We start from the raw sequence: 17,595 nt of genomic DNA, 5'->3' as shown, positions 1-17,595 counted from the left end.
CTGGGATGAGTGTGTGTGGGGAGTGTAATGTGTGTGTGCGGCTGGGATGAATGTGTGTGGGGAGTGTAATGTGTGTGTGCGGCTGGGATGAGTGTGTGTGGGGAGTGTAATGTGTGTGTGCATCTGGGATGAGTGTGTGTGGGGAGTGTAATGTGTGTGTGCGGCTGGGATGAGTGTGTGTTGGGAGTGTAATGTGTGTGTGTGGCTGGGATGAGTGTGTGTGGGGAGTGTAATGTGTGTGTGCGGCTGGGGTGAGTGTGTGTGGGGAGTGTAATGTGTGTGTGCGGCTGGGATGAGTGTGTGTGGGGAGTGTAATGTGTGTGTGCGGCTGGGATGAGTGTGTGTGGGGAGTGTAATGTGTGTGTGTGGCTGGGATGAGTGTGTGTGGGGAGTGTAATGTGTGTGTGTGGCTGGGATGAGTGTGTGTGGGGAGTGTACTGTGTCTGTGCGGCTGGGATGAGTGTGTGTGGGGAGTGTAATGTGTCTGTGCGGCTGGGATGAGTGTGTGTTGGGAGTGTACTATGTCTGTGCAGCTGGGATGAGTGTGTGTGGGGTGTGTAATGTGTGTGTGCGGCTGGGATGAGTGTGTGTGGGGAGTGTTCTGTGTCTGTGCGGCTGGGATGAGTGTGTGTGGGGAGTGTAATGTGTCTGTGCGGCTGGGATGAGTGTGTGTGGGGAGTGTACTGTGTCTGTGCGGCTGGGATGAGTGTGTGTGGGGTGTGTAATGTGTGTGTGCGGCTGGGATGAGTGTGTGTGGGGAGTGTAATGTGTGTGTGCGGCTGGGATGAGTGTGTGTGGGGAGTGTAATGTGTGTGTGCGGCTGGGATGAGTGTGTGTGGGGAGTGTAATGTGTCTGTGCAGCTGCAGCTTGTCAGCCTCCTGAGTGTCAATCACGGACCCGGCCAATCCCGCACCATTTCCCATTGGAATTGATTGTGTTCCACGTGGTGCCGGTGCTGCCCCTCCACAGTCACTGAATCGATCCGGGTTCGGCGGCAGTTTTGCTGTCGTGAAATTTCACTAATTCTGTGTCGGCGTCAACACTTAGTCTCAGAAACGGAGACTCCAGCCCAGGTCTCCCAAATGTAATTGAATTATTTGAGGAAGTGACTAGCTGTGTAGATGATGCAGTTGATGTAGTCTACATGGACTTTAGTAAGGCTTTTGACAAAGTGCCACACGGGAGGCTGATAAAGAAGGTAAGAGGCCATGGGATCCAGGGCAATTTGTCGAACTGGATCCAAACCTGGCTCAGTGGTAGGAGGCAGAGGGTGATGATTGAAGGTTGTTTTTGTGACTGGAAATCTGTGTCCAGTGATGTTCCACAGGGATCGGTGCTGGCTCCCTTGTTGTCTGTCGTGTACATCAATGATCTGGATGTGAATACATAGAACATAGAAAATACAGCACAGAACAGGCCCTTCGGCCCACGATGTTGTGCCGAACCTTTGACCTAGATTAATCATAGATTATCATTGAATTTACAGTGCAGAAGGAGGCCATTCGGCCCCCTGAGTCTGCGCCGACTCTTGGAAAGAGCACCCTACCCAAACTTAACACCTCCACCCAACACCAATGGCAATTTTGGACACTAAGGGCAATTTATCATGGCCAATCCACCTACGCTGCACATCTTTGGACTGTGGGAGGAAACCGGAGCACCCGGAGGAAAACCACGCAGACACGGGGAGGACGTGCAGACTCCGCACAGACAGTGACACAAGCCGGAATCGAACATGGGACCCTGGAGCTGTGAAGCAATTGTGCTATCCACAATGCTACCGTGCTGCCCTTAAGAACAAATAAATCTACACTATATCATTTCCCGTAATCCATGTACCTATCCAATAGCTGCTTGAAGGTCCCTAATGTTTCCGACTCAACTACTTCCACAGGCAGTGCATTCCATGCCCCCACTACTCTCTGGGTAAAGAACCTACCTCTGATACCCCTCCTATATCTTCCACCTTTCACCTTAAATTTATGTCCCCTTGTAATGGTTTGTTCCACCCGGGGAAAAAGTCTCTGACTGTCTACTCTATCTATTCCCCTGATCATCTTATAAACCTCTATCAAGTCGCCCCTCATCCTTCTCCGTTCTAATGAGAAAAGGCCTAGCACCCTCAACCTTTCCTCATAAGACCTACTCTCCATTCCAGGCAACATCCTGGTAAATCTTCTTTGCACCTTTTCCAAAGCTTCCACATCCTTCCTAAAATGAGGTGACCAGAACTGTACACAGTACTTCAAATGTGGCCTTACCAAAGTTTTGTACAGCTGCATCATCACCTCACGGCTCTTAAATTCAATCCCTCTGTTAATGAACGCGAGCACACCATAGGCCTTCTTCACAGCTCTATCCACTTGAGTGGCAACTTTCAAAGATGAATGAACATAGACCCCAAGATCTCTCTGCTCCTCCACATTGCCAAGAACTCTACCGTTAACCCTGTATTCCACATTCATATTTGTCCTTCCAAAATGGACAACCTCACACTTTTCAGGGTGAAAGTCCATCTGCAAATTCGCAGCCCTGCTCTGCATCCTATCTATGTCTCTTTGCAGCCGACAACAGCCCTCCTCACTATCCACAACTCCACCAATCTTCGTATCATCTGCAAATTTACTGACCCACCCTTCAACTCCCTCATCCAAGTCATTAATGAAAATCGCAAACAGCAGAGGACCCAGAACTGATCCCTGCGGTACGCCACTGGTAACTGGGATCAAGGCTGTATATTTGCCATCCACCACCACTCTCTGACTTCTATCGGTTAGCCAGTTTGTTATCCAACTGGCCAAATTTCCCACTATCCCATGCCTCCTTACCTTCTGCAGAAGCCTACCATGGGGAACCTTATCAAATGCCTTCCTAAAATCCATGTACACTACATCCACTGCTTTACCTTCATCCACATGCTTGGTCACCTCCTCAAAGAATTCAATAAGATTTGTAAGGCAAGACCTACCCCTCACAAATCCATGCTGACTATCCCTAATCAAACAGTGTCTTTCCAGATGCTCAGAAATCCTATCCTTCAGTACCCTTTCCATTACTTTGCCTACCACCGACGTAAGACTAACTGGCCTGTAATTCCCTGGGTTATCCCTAGTCCCTTTTTTGAACAGGGGCACGACATTCGCCACTCTCCAATCCCCTGGTACCACCCCCGTTGACAGTGAGGACAAAATGATCATTGCCAACGGCTCTGCAATTTCATCTCTTGCTTCCCATAGAATCCTTGGATATATCCCGTCAGGCCCGGGGGACTTGTCTATCCTCAAGTTTTTCAAAATGCCCAACACATCTTCCTTCCTAACAAGTATTTCCTCGAGCTTACCAGTCTGTTTCACACTGTCCTCTCCAACAATATCGCCCCTCTCATTTGTAAATACAGAAGAAAAGTACTCGTTCAAGACCTCTCCTATCTCTTCAGACTCAATACACAATCTCCCGCTACTGTCCTTGATCGGACCTACCCTCGCTCTAGTCATTCTCATATTTCTCACATATGTGTAAAAGGCCTTGCCGTTTTTCTTGATCCTACCCGCCAAAGATTGTTCATGCCCTCTCTTAGCTCTCCTAATCCCTTTCTTCAGTTCCCTCCTGGCCATCTTGTATCCCTCCAATGCCCTGTCTGAACCTTGTTTCCTCAGCCTTACATAAGTCTCCTTTTTCCTCTTAACAAGACATTCAACCTCTCTTGTCAACCATGGTTCCCTCACTCGACCATCTCTTCCCTGCCTGACAGGGACATACATATCAAGGACACGTAGTACCTGTTCCTTGAACAAGTTCCACATTTCACTTGTGTCCTTCCCTGACAGCCTATGTTCCCAACTTATGCACTTCAATTCTTGTCTGACAACATCGTATTTACCCTTCCCCCAATTGTAAACCTTGCCCTGTTGCACGCACCTATCCCTCTCCATTACTAAAGTGAAAGTCACAGAATTGTGGTCACTATCTCCAAAATGCTCCCCCACTAACAAATCTATCACTTGCCCTGTTTCATTACCAAGTAAATTGGTTTCATTACCAACTAAATCCAATATTGCCCCTCCTCTGGTCGGACAATCTACATACTGTGTTAGAAAAGCTTCCTGGACACACTGCACAAACACCACCCCATCCAAACTATTTGATCTAATGAGTTTCCACTCAATATTTGGGAAGTTAAAGTCACCCATGACTACTACCCTGTGACTTTTGCACCTTTCCAAAATCTGTTTCCCAATCTGTTCCTCCACATCTCTGCTACTATTGGGGGGCCTATGGAAAACTCCTAACAAGGTGACTGCTCCTTTCCTATTTCTGACTTCAACCCATACCACCTCAGTCGGGTGATACTCCTCGAACTGCCTTTCTGCAGCTGTTATACTATCTCTAATTAACAATGCCACCCCCCCACCTCTTTTACCACCCTCCCTAATCTTATTGAAACATCTATAACCAGGGACCTCCAACAACCATTTCTGCCCCTCTTCTATCCAAGTTTCCGTGATGGCCACCACATCGTAGTCCCAAGTACAGATCCATGCCTTAAGTTCACCCACCTTATTCCTGGTGCTTCTTGCGTTGAAGTCTATACACTTCAACCCATCTCCGTGCCTGCAAGTACTCTCCTTTGTCAGTGTTCCCTTCCCCACTGCCTCATTACACGCTTTGGCGTCCTGAATATCGGCTACCTTAGTTGCTGGACTACAAATCCGGTTCCCATTCCCCTGCCAAATTAGTTTAAACCCTCCCGAAGAGTACCAGAAAACCTCCCTCCCAGGATATTGGTGCCCCTCTGGTTCAGATACAACCCGTCCTGCTTGTACAGGTCCCACCTTCCCCAGAATGCACTCCAATTATCCAAATACCTGAAGCCCTCCCTCCTACACCATTCCTGCAGCCACGTGTTCAACTGCACTCTCTCCCTATTCCTAGCCTCGCTATCACGTGGCACCGGCAACAAACCAGAGATGACAACTCTGTCTGTCCTGGCTTTTAACTTCCAGCCTAACTCCCTAAACTTGTTTATTACCTCCACACCCCTTTTCCTACCTACGCCGTTGGTACCAATGTGCACCACGACTTCTGGCTGCTCCCCCTCCCCCTTAAGGATCCTGAAGACACGATCCGAGACATCCCTGACCCTGGCACCCGGGAGGCAACATACCTTCCGGGAGTCTCGCTCGCGACCACAGAATCTCCTATCTATTCCCCTAACCATTGAATCTCCTACAACTATTGCTTTTCTATTCTCCCCCCTTCCCTTCTGAGCCCCAGAGCCAGACTCAGTGCCAGAGACCTGGCTGCTCGGGCCTTCCCCCGGGAGGTCATCCCCCCCAACAGCATCCAAAACGGTATACTTGTTTTGAAGGGGAACGGCCACGAGGGATCCCTGCACTGACTGCCTGTTTGTTCCTTTCCCCCTGACTGTAACCCAGCTATTCTTGTCCTGTACCTTGGGTGTGGTTACCTCCCTGTAACTCTTCTCAATCACCCCCTCTGCCTCCCGGATGATCCGAAGTTCATCCATCTTCAGCTCCAGTTCCCTCACACGGTCTTTGAGGAGCTGAAGTTGGGTGCACTTCCCGCAGGTATAGTCAGCGGGGACACCGGTGGTGTCCCTCACCACCCACATCCTACAGGAGGAGCATGCAACTGGCCTAGCCTCCATCCCCTCTTACCTGACAGAATATAGCTGCCCTGTGGACTAACTAGATCTCCGCCCTCCGATTCTGCTTCCAGTCAGTTACACTGTCTGTAAACTCCTGCCTCTCTTCTCACTCTTTGCGGAAATGTCGGAAACAAATGAAAGGAGCACCTTACTCCCTCCTCACCTAACTCCCTCGGTCACCAAACTCTTACTATAGCACTCAAAATGCACCAAATTCAGCACTCAGTGCAAACAAAGTCTGCACTGTGGGGGATCACTTTTATACTGTGAATCTAGCCTCTGAAAACTGGCCTAATCCAATTAACTTTGACCCAGAATGTGGGAGGTATGAAAGTAAATTCACAGATGATAACGAGGGATATTGTGAACCTCGTCAAAAAGAAAAAGGAGGCTTTTGTACGGTCTAGAATGGTGGGAACAGTCAAAACCATTGAGGAGTATAAAGAAAGTAGGAAGATACTTAAGCGGGAAATTAGGAGGGCGAGGAGGGGGTCATGAAACCTCCTTGGCAGGTAGGATTAAGGTGAATCCCAAAGCTTTTTATTCACAAGTAAAAAAGCAAGGGGGTGGCCAGGAAAAGGATTGGACCACTTAAGGACAGTGGGGGGAATCTATGTGTTGAGCCAGAGGAAATGGGCAAGTACTAAATGAATATTTTGCATCAGTGTTCACCAAAAAATAGGAGTTTGTGGAAGATGATTCTTGGGTAGGGTGTGTGGACAGTCTGGGTCATGTGACGTCGAAAAGGAGGAGATATTGAGTCTTTCAAAAGATATTAAGGTCGCTATGTCTCCTGGGTCAGATGGGATTTACCCCAGAATACTGAGGGGAGCAAGGGTGAAAATTGCTGGGGCCTTGACTCACATCTTTGTATCCTCATTGGCTACAGGTGAGATCCCAGAGGACTGGCGAATAGCTAATGTGGTAGCGCTTTTTAAGAAAGGTAGCAGGGATAATCCTGGAAACTATCGGCCGGTGAGCCTCACGTCAGTAGTAGCTAACGTTGGAGGGGATTAGCAGGGATAGATTTATACCCATTTGTAAACAAATGACTCATTAGCGATAGACAGCATGGTTTTGTGAAGGGGAAGTCGTGCCTCACTAACTTGATTGAGTTTTTTGAGGAGGTGACAAAGATGATTGATGAGGGGATGGGGGTGGATGGCCTTTGACAAGGTGCTTCATGGCAGACTGGTACAAAAGGTGAAGTCACATGGGATCAGAGATGAGGTGGTAAGATGGATACAGAACAGGCTCGGTCATAGAAGGCAAAGGTAGCAGTAGAAGGGTGCTTTTCTGAATGGAAGGTTGGGACTAGTGGTGTTCCACAGGGATCTGTGCTGGGGCCTCTGTTGTTTGTAGTACACGTAAACGATTTGGAGGAAAATGTCGCTGGTCTGATTCGTAAGTTTGCGGATGACACCAAGGAGTGGCAGATAGTGTTGAGGATTGTCAGAAGATACAGGAGGACATAGATAGGTTGGAGACTTGGGCAGAGAAATGGCAAATGGAGTTTAATCCAGACAAATGTGAGGTAATGCATTTTGGTAGGTCTAACATAGAGCGGAAATATACCGTAAATGGATATAGAAAGTTAAAGAGATCTGGGTGTGCTGGTCCACAGATCTTTAAAAGTGGCAACACAAGTGGACAAGGTAGTCAAGAAAGCATATGGAATTCTTGCCTTCATTGGATGGGGCACAGAGTATAAAAACTGGCAAGTCATGCTCCATTTGTATAGAACTTTGGCAAGGCTATGCTTGGAATATTGTGCACAATTCTGGTCGCCTCACTACCAGAAGGATGTGGAGGATTTGGAGAGGGTGCAATGGAGGTTTACCAGGATGTTGCCTGATCTGGAGGGTGTTAGCTATTCGGAGAGGCTGAATTGACTCGGACTGTTTTCATGAGAAGCATGAGGTTGAGGGGTGGCCTGATAGAGATCGACAAGATCATGAGAGGCATGGATAGAGTGGATGGGCAGACACTCTTTCCCAGGGTGGAGGGTTCAGTCGCCAGGAGGCATAGGTTTCAGGTCCGTGTGCAAAGGTTAGAGGAGATGTGAGAGGCAGGGTTTTGTACGCAGAGGGTGGTGAGTGCCTGGAACGCGTTGCCAGAGGAGGTTGTGGAAGCAGATACATTAATGGCGTTCAAAAGGCATCTTGACAAACACATGAATAGGATGGGTATAGAGGAATACGGCACGAGGAAATGCTGATGGTTTTGGCCAAGCTTAGTATCATGAGCGGGACAGGCTGGTTAGATGGGCAGAAGAGTGACAAATGGAATTGAACCATGAAAAGTGTGAGGTGATGCATTTTGGGAGGACTAACAAGGCCCAGGAATATCCAATGAATGGTGGGATCCTGGGAAGTAGAGAGGATCAAAGGGACCTTGGTATGCAGGTTCACAGATCTCAGAAGGCAGCAGGAACGGTTGATAAGGTGGTTAAGAAGGCCAATGGGATTCTTGTCTTTATTAACCGAGGCATTGAATAGAAGAGCAGGGAGGTTATGCTGGAGCTGTATAAAACGCTGGTTAGGCCCCAGGAGGAAACTGGAGCACCCGGAGGAAACCTACGCAGAAACGGGGAGAACTTCAGCCAGAGAGTGGTGGTCTGTGGAATTCATTGCCACAGAGGGCGGTGGAGGCCGGGACGTTGAGTGTCTTTAAGACAGAAGTTGATAAATTCTTGATTTCTCGAGGAATTAAGGGCGATGGAGAGAGAGCGGGTAAATGCAGTTTAAATCAGCCATGATTGAATGGTGGAGTGGACTCGATGGGCCGAATGGTCTTACTTCCACTCCTCTGCCTTATGGTCTTATGGTCTAATTTGCAGACTCCGCACAGACAGTGACCCAAGCCTGGAATCGAACCTGGGACCCTGGAGCTGTGAAGCAACAGTGCTAACCACTGTGCTCCCGTGCGCTCCACAGAGTGGGAAAAATGAAGTAAAACGTCTTGGACATTACAACCTGGAATTCACTTGCTGTTGTGAGGAGGTTCTGGTGTAAATGGTGACTTTGTGGTTTCTAGGATGTGGTTTGCTGCTGCCTTTTCTTTACACCCTTGTTTCCTGTCTGACCTGAGGCCTCTGTGTGTGGCCTCTACTGAGGCTGATGACAGCTTCTTATCAGCATCAGTAACAACGTTCTGTGTAGATGTGTGAGCTCGTGGCCAGGGGTTCCTGTGGGTTGAACAGTGTTCAGAATATGTTTCAGACGCATTAGGGACACATTTGAATTAGTAATGAGCAATGAGCCAGAATTCATCAATAATCTGGGTGTAAAAGAAAGAACAATTTGTATTTATGCAGCACTTTACACATCTACTCGACATCTCAACGTGCTTTCCAGCCAATGATGTTCTTTTGAAGTGTAGTCACTGTTTTAATGTGGGAAAGAGCAACCATTTAGATAAACACTTGGAACACCACAATGTACAAGGCTACGGACCAAGTGCTGGAGAATGGGGTTAGAATAGATCGGTGCTGGATGGTCAGCACGGGGATGATGGGCTGAAGAGCCTCTTTCCGTGCTGGAAAAACTCTGGGACTCTGTGAATTTGGATAATGTATATTCGAGGCAGAATATCACACACCGAGATACTCCACAATTCCACAACAAGTACTGGGGAAAGGAGAAAGCTGCAATATTGCTTTTGGAATTGGAGTGTTTTTTATGAATGGATTTAAAGAGCTGTTGGAACTTAGAGCGGAGCCAACAGGACAGACTGATGTTACTGCTGAACACACTGCTCATTACTGAGACTGTATTTCAGGGGGAAATACAACAGGACAGACTGATGTTACTGCTGAACACACTGCTCATTACTGAGACTGTATTTCAGGGGGAAATACAACAGGACAGACTGATGTTACTGCTGAACACACTGCTCATTACTGAGACTGTATTTCAGGGGGAAATACAACAGGACAGACTGATGTTACTGCTGAACACACTGCTCATTACTGAGACTGTATTTCAGGGGGAAATACAACAGGACAGACTGATGTTACTGCTGAACACACTGCTCATTACTGAGACTATATTTCAGGGGGAAATACAACAGGACAGACTGATGTTACTGCAGAACGCACTGCTCATTACTGAGACTGTATTTCACGGGGAAATACAACAGGACAGACTGATGTTACTGCTGAACACACTGCTCATTACTGAGACTGTATTTCACGGGGAAATACAACAGGACAGACTGATGTTACTGCAGAACGCACTGCTCATTACTGAGACTGTATTTCAGGGGGAAATACAACAGGACAGACTGATGTTACTGCTGAACACACTGCTCATCACTGAGACTGTATTTCAGGGAGGGGAAATACAACAGGACAGACTGATGTTACTGCAGAACGCACTGCTCATTACTGAGACTGTATTTCAGGGGGAAATACAACAGGACAGACTGATGTTGCTGCTGAACAGACTGCTCATTACTGAGACTGTATTTCAGGGGGGGAAATACAACAGGACAGACTGATGTTACTGCAGAACACACTGCTCATTACTGAGACTGTATTTCAGGGGGAAATACAACAGGACAGACTGATGTTACTGCTGAACACACTGCTCATTACTGAGACTGTATTTCAGGGGGAAATACAACAGGACAGACTGATGTTACTGCTGAACACACTGCTCATCACTGAGACTGTATTTCAGGGAGGGGAAATACAACAGGACAGACTGATGTTACTGCAGAACGCACTGCTCATTACTGAGACTGTATTTCAGGGGGAAATACAACAGGACAGACTGATGTTGCTGCTGAACAGACTGCTCATTACTGAGACTGTATTTCAGGGGGGGAAATACAACAGGACAGACTGATGTTACTGCTGAACACACTGCTCATTACTGAGACTGTATTTCAGGGGGAAATACAACAGGACAGACTGATGTTACTGCTGAACACACTGCTCATCACTGAGACTGTATTTCAGGGAGGGGAAATACAACAGGACAGACTGATGTTACTGCAGAACGCACTGCTCATTACTGAGACTGTATTTCAGGGGGAAATACAACAGGACAGACTGATGTTGCTGCTGAACAGACTGCTCATTACTGAGACTGTATTTCAGGGGGAAATACAACAGGACAGACTGATGTTACTGCTGAACACACTGCTCATTACTGAGACTGTATTTCACGGGGAAATACAACAGGACAGACTGATGTTACTGCAGAACGCACTGCTCATTACTGAGACTGTATTTCAGGGGGAAATACAACAGGACAGACTGATGTTACTGCTGAACACACTGCTCATTACTGAGACTGTATTTCAGGGGGAAATACAACAGGACAGACTGATGTTACTGCTGAACACACTGCTCATTACTGAGACTGTATTTCAGGGGGAAATACAACAGGACAGACTGATGTTACTGCTGAACACACTGCTCATTACTGAGACTGTATTTCAGGGGGAAATACAACAGGACAGACTGATGTTACTGCTGAACACACTGCTCATTACTGAGACTGTATTTCAGGGGGAAATACAACAGGACAGACTGATGTTACTGCTGAACACACTGCTCATTACTGAGACTATATTTCAGGGGGAAATACAACAGGACAGACTGATGTTACTGCAGAACGCACTGCTCATTACTGAGACTGTATTTCACGGGGAAATACAACAGGACAGACTGATGTTACTGCTGAACACACTGCTCATTACTGAGACTGTATTTCACGGGGAAATACAACAGGACAGACTGATGTTACTGCAGAACGCACTGCTCATTACTGAGACTGTATTTCAGGGGGAAATACAACAGGACAGACTGATGTTACTGCTGAACACACTGCTCATCAATGAGACTGTATTTCAGGGAGGGGAAATACAACAGGACAGACTGATGTTACTGCAGAACGCACTGCTCATTACTGAGACTGTATTTCAGGGGGAAATACAACAGGACAGACTGATGTTGCTGCTGAACAGACTGCTCATTACTGAGACTGTATTTCAGGGGGGGAAATACAACAGGACAGACTGATGTTACTGCAGAACACACTGCTCATTACTGAGACTGTATTTCAGGGGGAAATACAACAGGACAGACTGATGTTACTGCTGAACACACTGCTCATTACTGAGACTGTATTTCAGGGGGAAATACAACAGGACAGACTGATGTTACTGCTGAACACACTGCTCATCACTGAGACTGTATTTCAGGGAGGGGAAATACAACAGGACAGACTGATGTTACTGCAGAACGCACTGCTCATTACTGAGACTGTATTTCAGGGGGAAATACAACAGGACAGACTGATGTTGCTGCTGAACAGACTGCTCATTACTGAGACTGTATTTCAGGGGGGGAAATACAACAGGACAGACTGATGTTACTGCTGAACACACTGCTCATTACTGAGACTGTATTTCAGGGGGAAATACAACAGGACAGACTGATGTTACTGCTGAACACACTGCTCATCACTGAGACTGTATTTCAGGGAGGGGAAATACAACAGGACAGACTGATGTTACTGCAGAACACACTGCTCATTACTGAGACTGTATTTCAGGGGGAAATACAACAGGACAGACTGATGTTGCTGCTGAACAGACTGCTCATTACTGAGACTGTATTTCAGGGGGAAATACAACAGGACAGACTGATGTTACTGCAGAACGCACTGCTCATTACTGAGACTGTATTTCAGGGGGAAATACAACAGGACAGACTGATGTTGCTGCTGAACAGACTGCTCATTACTGAGACTGTATTTCAGGGAGGGGAAATACAACAGGACAGACTGATGTTACTGCAGAACGCACTGCTCATTACTGAGACTGTATTTCAGGGAGGGGAAATACAACAGGACAGACTGATGTTACTGCAGAACGCACTGCTCATTACTGAGACTGTATTTCAGGGGGAAATACAACAGGACAGACTGATGTTGCTGCTGAACAGACTGCTCATTACTGAGACTGTATTTCAGGGGGAAATACAACAGGACAGACTGATGTTACTGCAGAACACACTGCTCATCACTGAGACTGTATTTCAGGGAGGGGAAATACAACAGGACAGACTGATGTTACTGCAGAACGCACTGCTCATTACTGAGACTGTATTTCAGGGGGAAATACAACAGGACAGACTGATGTTGCTGCTGAACAGACTGCTCATTACTGAGACTGTATTTCAGGGGGGGAAATACAACAGGACAGACTGATGTTACTGCTGAACACACTGCTAATTACTGAGACTGTATTTCAGGGGGAAATACAACAGGACAGACTGATGTTACTGCTGAACACACTGCTCATCACTGAGACTGTATTTCAGGGAGGGGAAATACAACAGGACAGACTGATGTTACTGCAGAACGCACTGCTCATTACTGAGACTGTATTTCAGGGGGAAATACAACAGGACAGACTGATGTTGCTGCTGAACAGACTGCTCATTACTGAGACTGTATTTCAGGGGGGGAAATACAACAGGACAGACTGATGTTACTGCTGAACACACTGCTCATTACTGAGACTGTATTTCAGGGGGAAATACAACAGGACAGACTGGTGTTGCTGCTGAACACACTGCTCATTACTGAGACTGTATTTCAGGAGGAAATACAACAGGAAAGACTGATGTTACTGCTGAACACACTGCTCATTACTGAGACTGTATTTCAGGGGGAAATACAACAGGACAGACTGATGTTACTGCAGAACGCACTGCTCATTACTGAGACTGTATTTCAGGGGGAAATACAACAGGACAGACTGATGTTACTGCTGAACACACTGCTCATTACTGAGACTGTATTTCAGGGGGGGAAATACAACAGGACAGACTGATGTTACTGCTGAACACACTGCTCATCACTGAGACTGTATTTCAGGGGGAAATACAACAGGACAGACTGATGTTACTGCAGAACACACTGCTCATTACTGAGACTGTATTTCAGGGGGAAATACAACAGGACAGACTGATGTTACTGCAGAACACACTGCTCATTACTGAGACTGTATTTCAGGGGGGGAAATACAACAGGACAGACTGATGTTACTGCTGAACACACTGCTCATTACTGAGACTGTATTTCAGGGGGAAATACAACAGGACAGACTGATGTTACTGCTGAACACACTGCTCATTACTGAGACTGTATTTCAGGGGGGGAAATACAACAGGACAGACTGATGTTACTGCTGAACACACTGCTCATTACTGAGACTGTATTTCAGGGGGGGAAATACAACAGGACAGACTGATGTTATTGCTGAACACACTGCTCATTACTGAGACTGTATTTCAGGGGGAAATACAACAGGACAGACTGATGTTACTGCAGAACACACTGCTCATTACTGAGACTGTATTTCAGGGGGAAATACAACAGGACAGACTGATGTTACTGCAGAACGCACTGCTCATTACTGAGACTGTATTTCAGGGGGAAATACAACAGGACAGACTGATGTTACTGCAGAACGCACTGCTCATTACTGAGACTGTATTTCAGGGGGGGAAATACAACAGGACAGACTGATGTTACTGCAGAACACACTGCTCATTACTGAGACTGTATTTCAGGGGGAAATACAACAGGACAGACTGATGTTACTGCAGAACGCACTGCTCATTACTGAGACTGTATTTCAGGGGGAAATACAACAGACAAAAGTTCAACTGGTTTCCATATTTTCTTCACTGAAACTAATCTAACCTTCGGTATCCCTGATCTCCCCGTCTGATTGTTTCAAACTGAATTCGGCAATCCAGGATTTCAAGATGAACGGGGTATAATTTCCATCTGATATTTCTCCTGAGAATATGCAAAATATTTGTACTAAATCCCTCGTGTGCTTTTCTCACACAAAACTGACCTTGTTAAATCAGGCAGAAAAGAACTCCCAATAAGATGAAGATATATTTTTCCCACCCCCATCTCTACAGGACACTGTGGAGGGTCCACACTCTGCAATCACCCTTGGATCATCACAATATCACAAGGACAGTGAGGCTCCACTTTGATGCAGAAAATGGTGCTTCCCCTTTCTGGCCCGGTTTGCACTTCTTGTTCTGAGAAGGCAGGACTGAACTCTGGAAGATTAACCAATCCCATTCCCGGCAGAGAGCCTGTCCCTTTGATCGGCAGGTTGGGAGATGATGAGGATGTTCCTGACTGTATTCTGTCTGTGAAACAGATCTGGTGAGAGCACAGGCTGACATTCTACAGCAGCAGTGAAGCTAAGCCCAGAATCACAGATTCACACAGTGCAGAAGAGGCCCTTCGGCCCATCGAGTCTGCACCCACACATGGAAAACACCTGACCTGCCGACCTAATCCCATTGGCCAGCACTTGGCCCATTACCTTGAATGTTAAGACGGCTAAGTCCCCATCCAGGTACTTTTTAAAGGATGTGAGGCAACCCGCCTCTCCCACCCTCCCAGGCCGTGCGTTCCAGACCCTCACCACCCTCCCAGGCAGTGCGTTCCAGACCCTCACCACCCTCCCAGGCAGTGCGTTCCAGACCCTCACCACCCTCCCAGGCAGTGCGTTCCAGACCCTCACCACCCTCCCAGGCAGCGCGTTCCAGACCCTCACCACCCTCCCAGGCAGCGCATTCCAGACCCTCACCACCCTCCCAGGCAGCGCGTTCCAGACTCTCACCACCCTCCCAGGCAGTGCGCTCCAGACCCTCACCACCCTCCCAGGCCGTGTGTTCCAGACCCTCACAACCCTCCCAGGCAGTGCGTTCCAGACCCTCACCACCCTCCCAGGCAGCGCGTTCCAGACCCTCTACCACCCTCCCAGGCAGTGCGTTCCAGACCCTCACCACCCTCTGGGTAAACAGGTTTTTCCTCAAACCCCCCCTAAACCTCCTGCCCCTCACCTTGAACTTATCTCTCCTCATAACTCACCCTTCAACGAAGGGGTACAGCAGCTCCCTGTCCACACTGTCCATGCCCCTCATAGTCCTGTGCACCTCGATCAGGTCACCCTCAGTCTTATCTGCTTTAGCGAAAACAACCCAATCCTATCCAACCTCTCTCCATAACTTAAACGTTCCACCCCAGGCGATATCCTGGTGAATCTCCTCTGCAGCCCCTCCAGTTCAATCATCATTCCTGCGATGTGGCGATCAGAATTACACACAGTACTCCAGCTGTGGCCTCACCAAAGTTCGATACAACTCCAACACGACCTCCCTGCCTTTGTAATCTATGCCTCGATTGATAAAGGCAAGTGTCCCATATGCATTTTTTACCACCCGATTAGCCTGCGCGTCTGCCTTCAGAGATCTATGGACAAACACGGCCAGGTCCCTTTGTTCCTCGGAACGTCCCAGTGTCAGGCCATTCATTTAATACTTCTTTGTCACATTACTCCTTCCAAAGTGGATCACCTCACACTTTTCAGGGTGAATTCCATCTGCTGCTTTTTTGCCCATTTGACCATCCCGTATATATCTTCCTGTAACCCAAGTAGCTCAAACTCACTGTTAAACACCCGACCAATCTTTGTGTCATCCACTTAATGTGAAGGTTAATTCAACCACCCCAAATACATCCACTTAATGTGAAAGTTAATTCAACCACCCCAAATACATCCACTTAATGTGAAGGTTAATTCAATCCTTCCTAAATACACCCACTTAATGTGCAGATTAATTCAATCCTTCCTAAATACACCCACTTAATGTGCAGATTAATTCAATCCTTCCTAAATACACCCACTTAATGTGCAGATTAATTCAATCCTTCCTAAATACACCCACTTAATGTGAAGGTTAATTCAACCACCCCAAATACATCCACTTAATGTGCACATTAATTCAATCCTTCCTAAATACACCCACTCAATGTGCAGACTGTCACTCAAACCCATTGTCACATTAAATGAGTAACAGAGAAGAATGGGAAACCGAGTTTTCTGACCCGTGTTCCCAGTCTGTGTAACTCTGTGTCAGGTGCACTGAACATTCTCAATGTGGTGATAAATTCTGCTGAAACTCTCATGTCCAGTTTGAATGTTCTAACTCTAGAATTCACACAAGTTACAGGTGCAGAGACACCGCAGCACAAACCAGGGAGAGTTCTTTTAGAACAAGTTAAACTTCTCCAAACCAAACTAAAACTTGTACTTACCCCCAGAAACACAGAGTGACAGAGTCACAGCAAAAAGAGATTTACTGATCATCTCAACAGAATAACAATCCTCTTTATCCACACCGTTTATTGCAGGTCCAGTAAATACATTGAAACACAAAGTGTCCCAGCCGACAGAAGCTGCTTTAATCTCCTTTTTCACAGGAGGTAACGAAGTTAAAGAGGAAGCAGCGACAATGAGCCAATAGCTGCTCCCCTTCTGGGTGGATTTTGATAAGTGACGTTTCTGATTCACTGAGTGCAAGTTGCCCACATTAAGTTGGTTTAACATGAAGAGTTCACACAGCGAGGGACACATTTGCTGCAAAAATGTAAATGGTGGAAACATTTATTGAAAATCATTGAAACCAAATTCTCCTCCCTTTGGGAACAACAAGAGCTAGAATGGACCGCCGCGATGCTGCGGAACTGAGTTATAGAGACCCTGAGCCACTCTGCACACCCTGTCCAGATCCGAGAGGTACCAACTCCTCCCCCGGCGAGGAGTGTGGATGTCAGGGTCTCTGAGGCCACCAAGGCCGCCGAGGCTGCCGGCAGCGTGATGGACAATGCCCTGCCCGCCCGGGATGAGTTAGGTGCAGCCCCGTATTGAAGAAGCTGGAGACAAGTTGGAAGTGTAGCTGAAGTGTGTGGCTGCACCAAGGGTGGCACCGATTCACATCCCTGTGCCGATCAATGGACATTGAATCCAAATGGAGTTGGATACAGGTGCTGCTGTCTCAGTGGTGCCGCGTGTTTTCGGGCTGGGCCTT

The 17,595-nt window shown here is 47.2% G+C and overlaps 1 protein-coding gene across 1 annotated transcript in view; it reads right to left on the bottom strand.

The window, feature by feature from the left end:
- Nucleotides 1-17,141, bottom strand: part of LOC140423373 (uncharacterized) — a 61,408-nt gene extending 44,267 nt beyond the window's left edge. The window contains exon 1 of the mRNA XM_072507778.1: nucleotides 16,823-17,141. Within this exon, the coding sequence (XP_072363879.1) occupies nucleotides 16,823-17,141 (319 nt within the window). The remainder of the gene's footprint in view (nucleotides 1-16,822) is intronic.
- Nucleotides 17,142-17,595: the final 454 nt, after the last annotated feature.

The sequence above is a fragment of the Scyliorhinus torazame genome, chromosome 1, assembly GCF_047496885.1.
Source record: "Scyliorhinus torazame isolate Kashiwa2021f chromosome 1, sScyTor2.1, whole genome shotgun sequence".
NCBI lineage: Eukaryota > Metazoa > Chordata > Chondrichthyes > Carcharhiniformes > Scyliorhinidae > Scyliorhinus > Scyliorhinus torazame.
The sequence above is the reverse complement of the archived record's forward strand: the minus strand, read 5'-3'. Positions and strand labels throughout refer to the sequence as shown.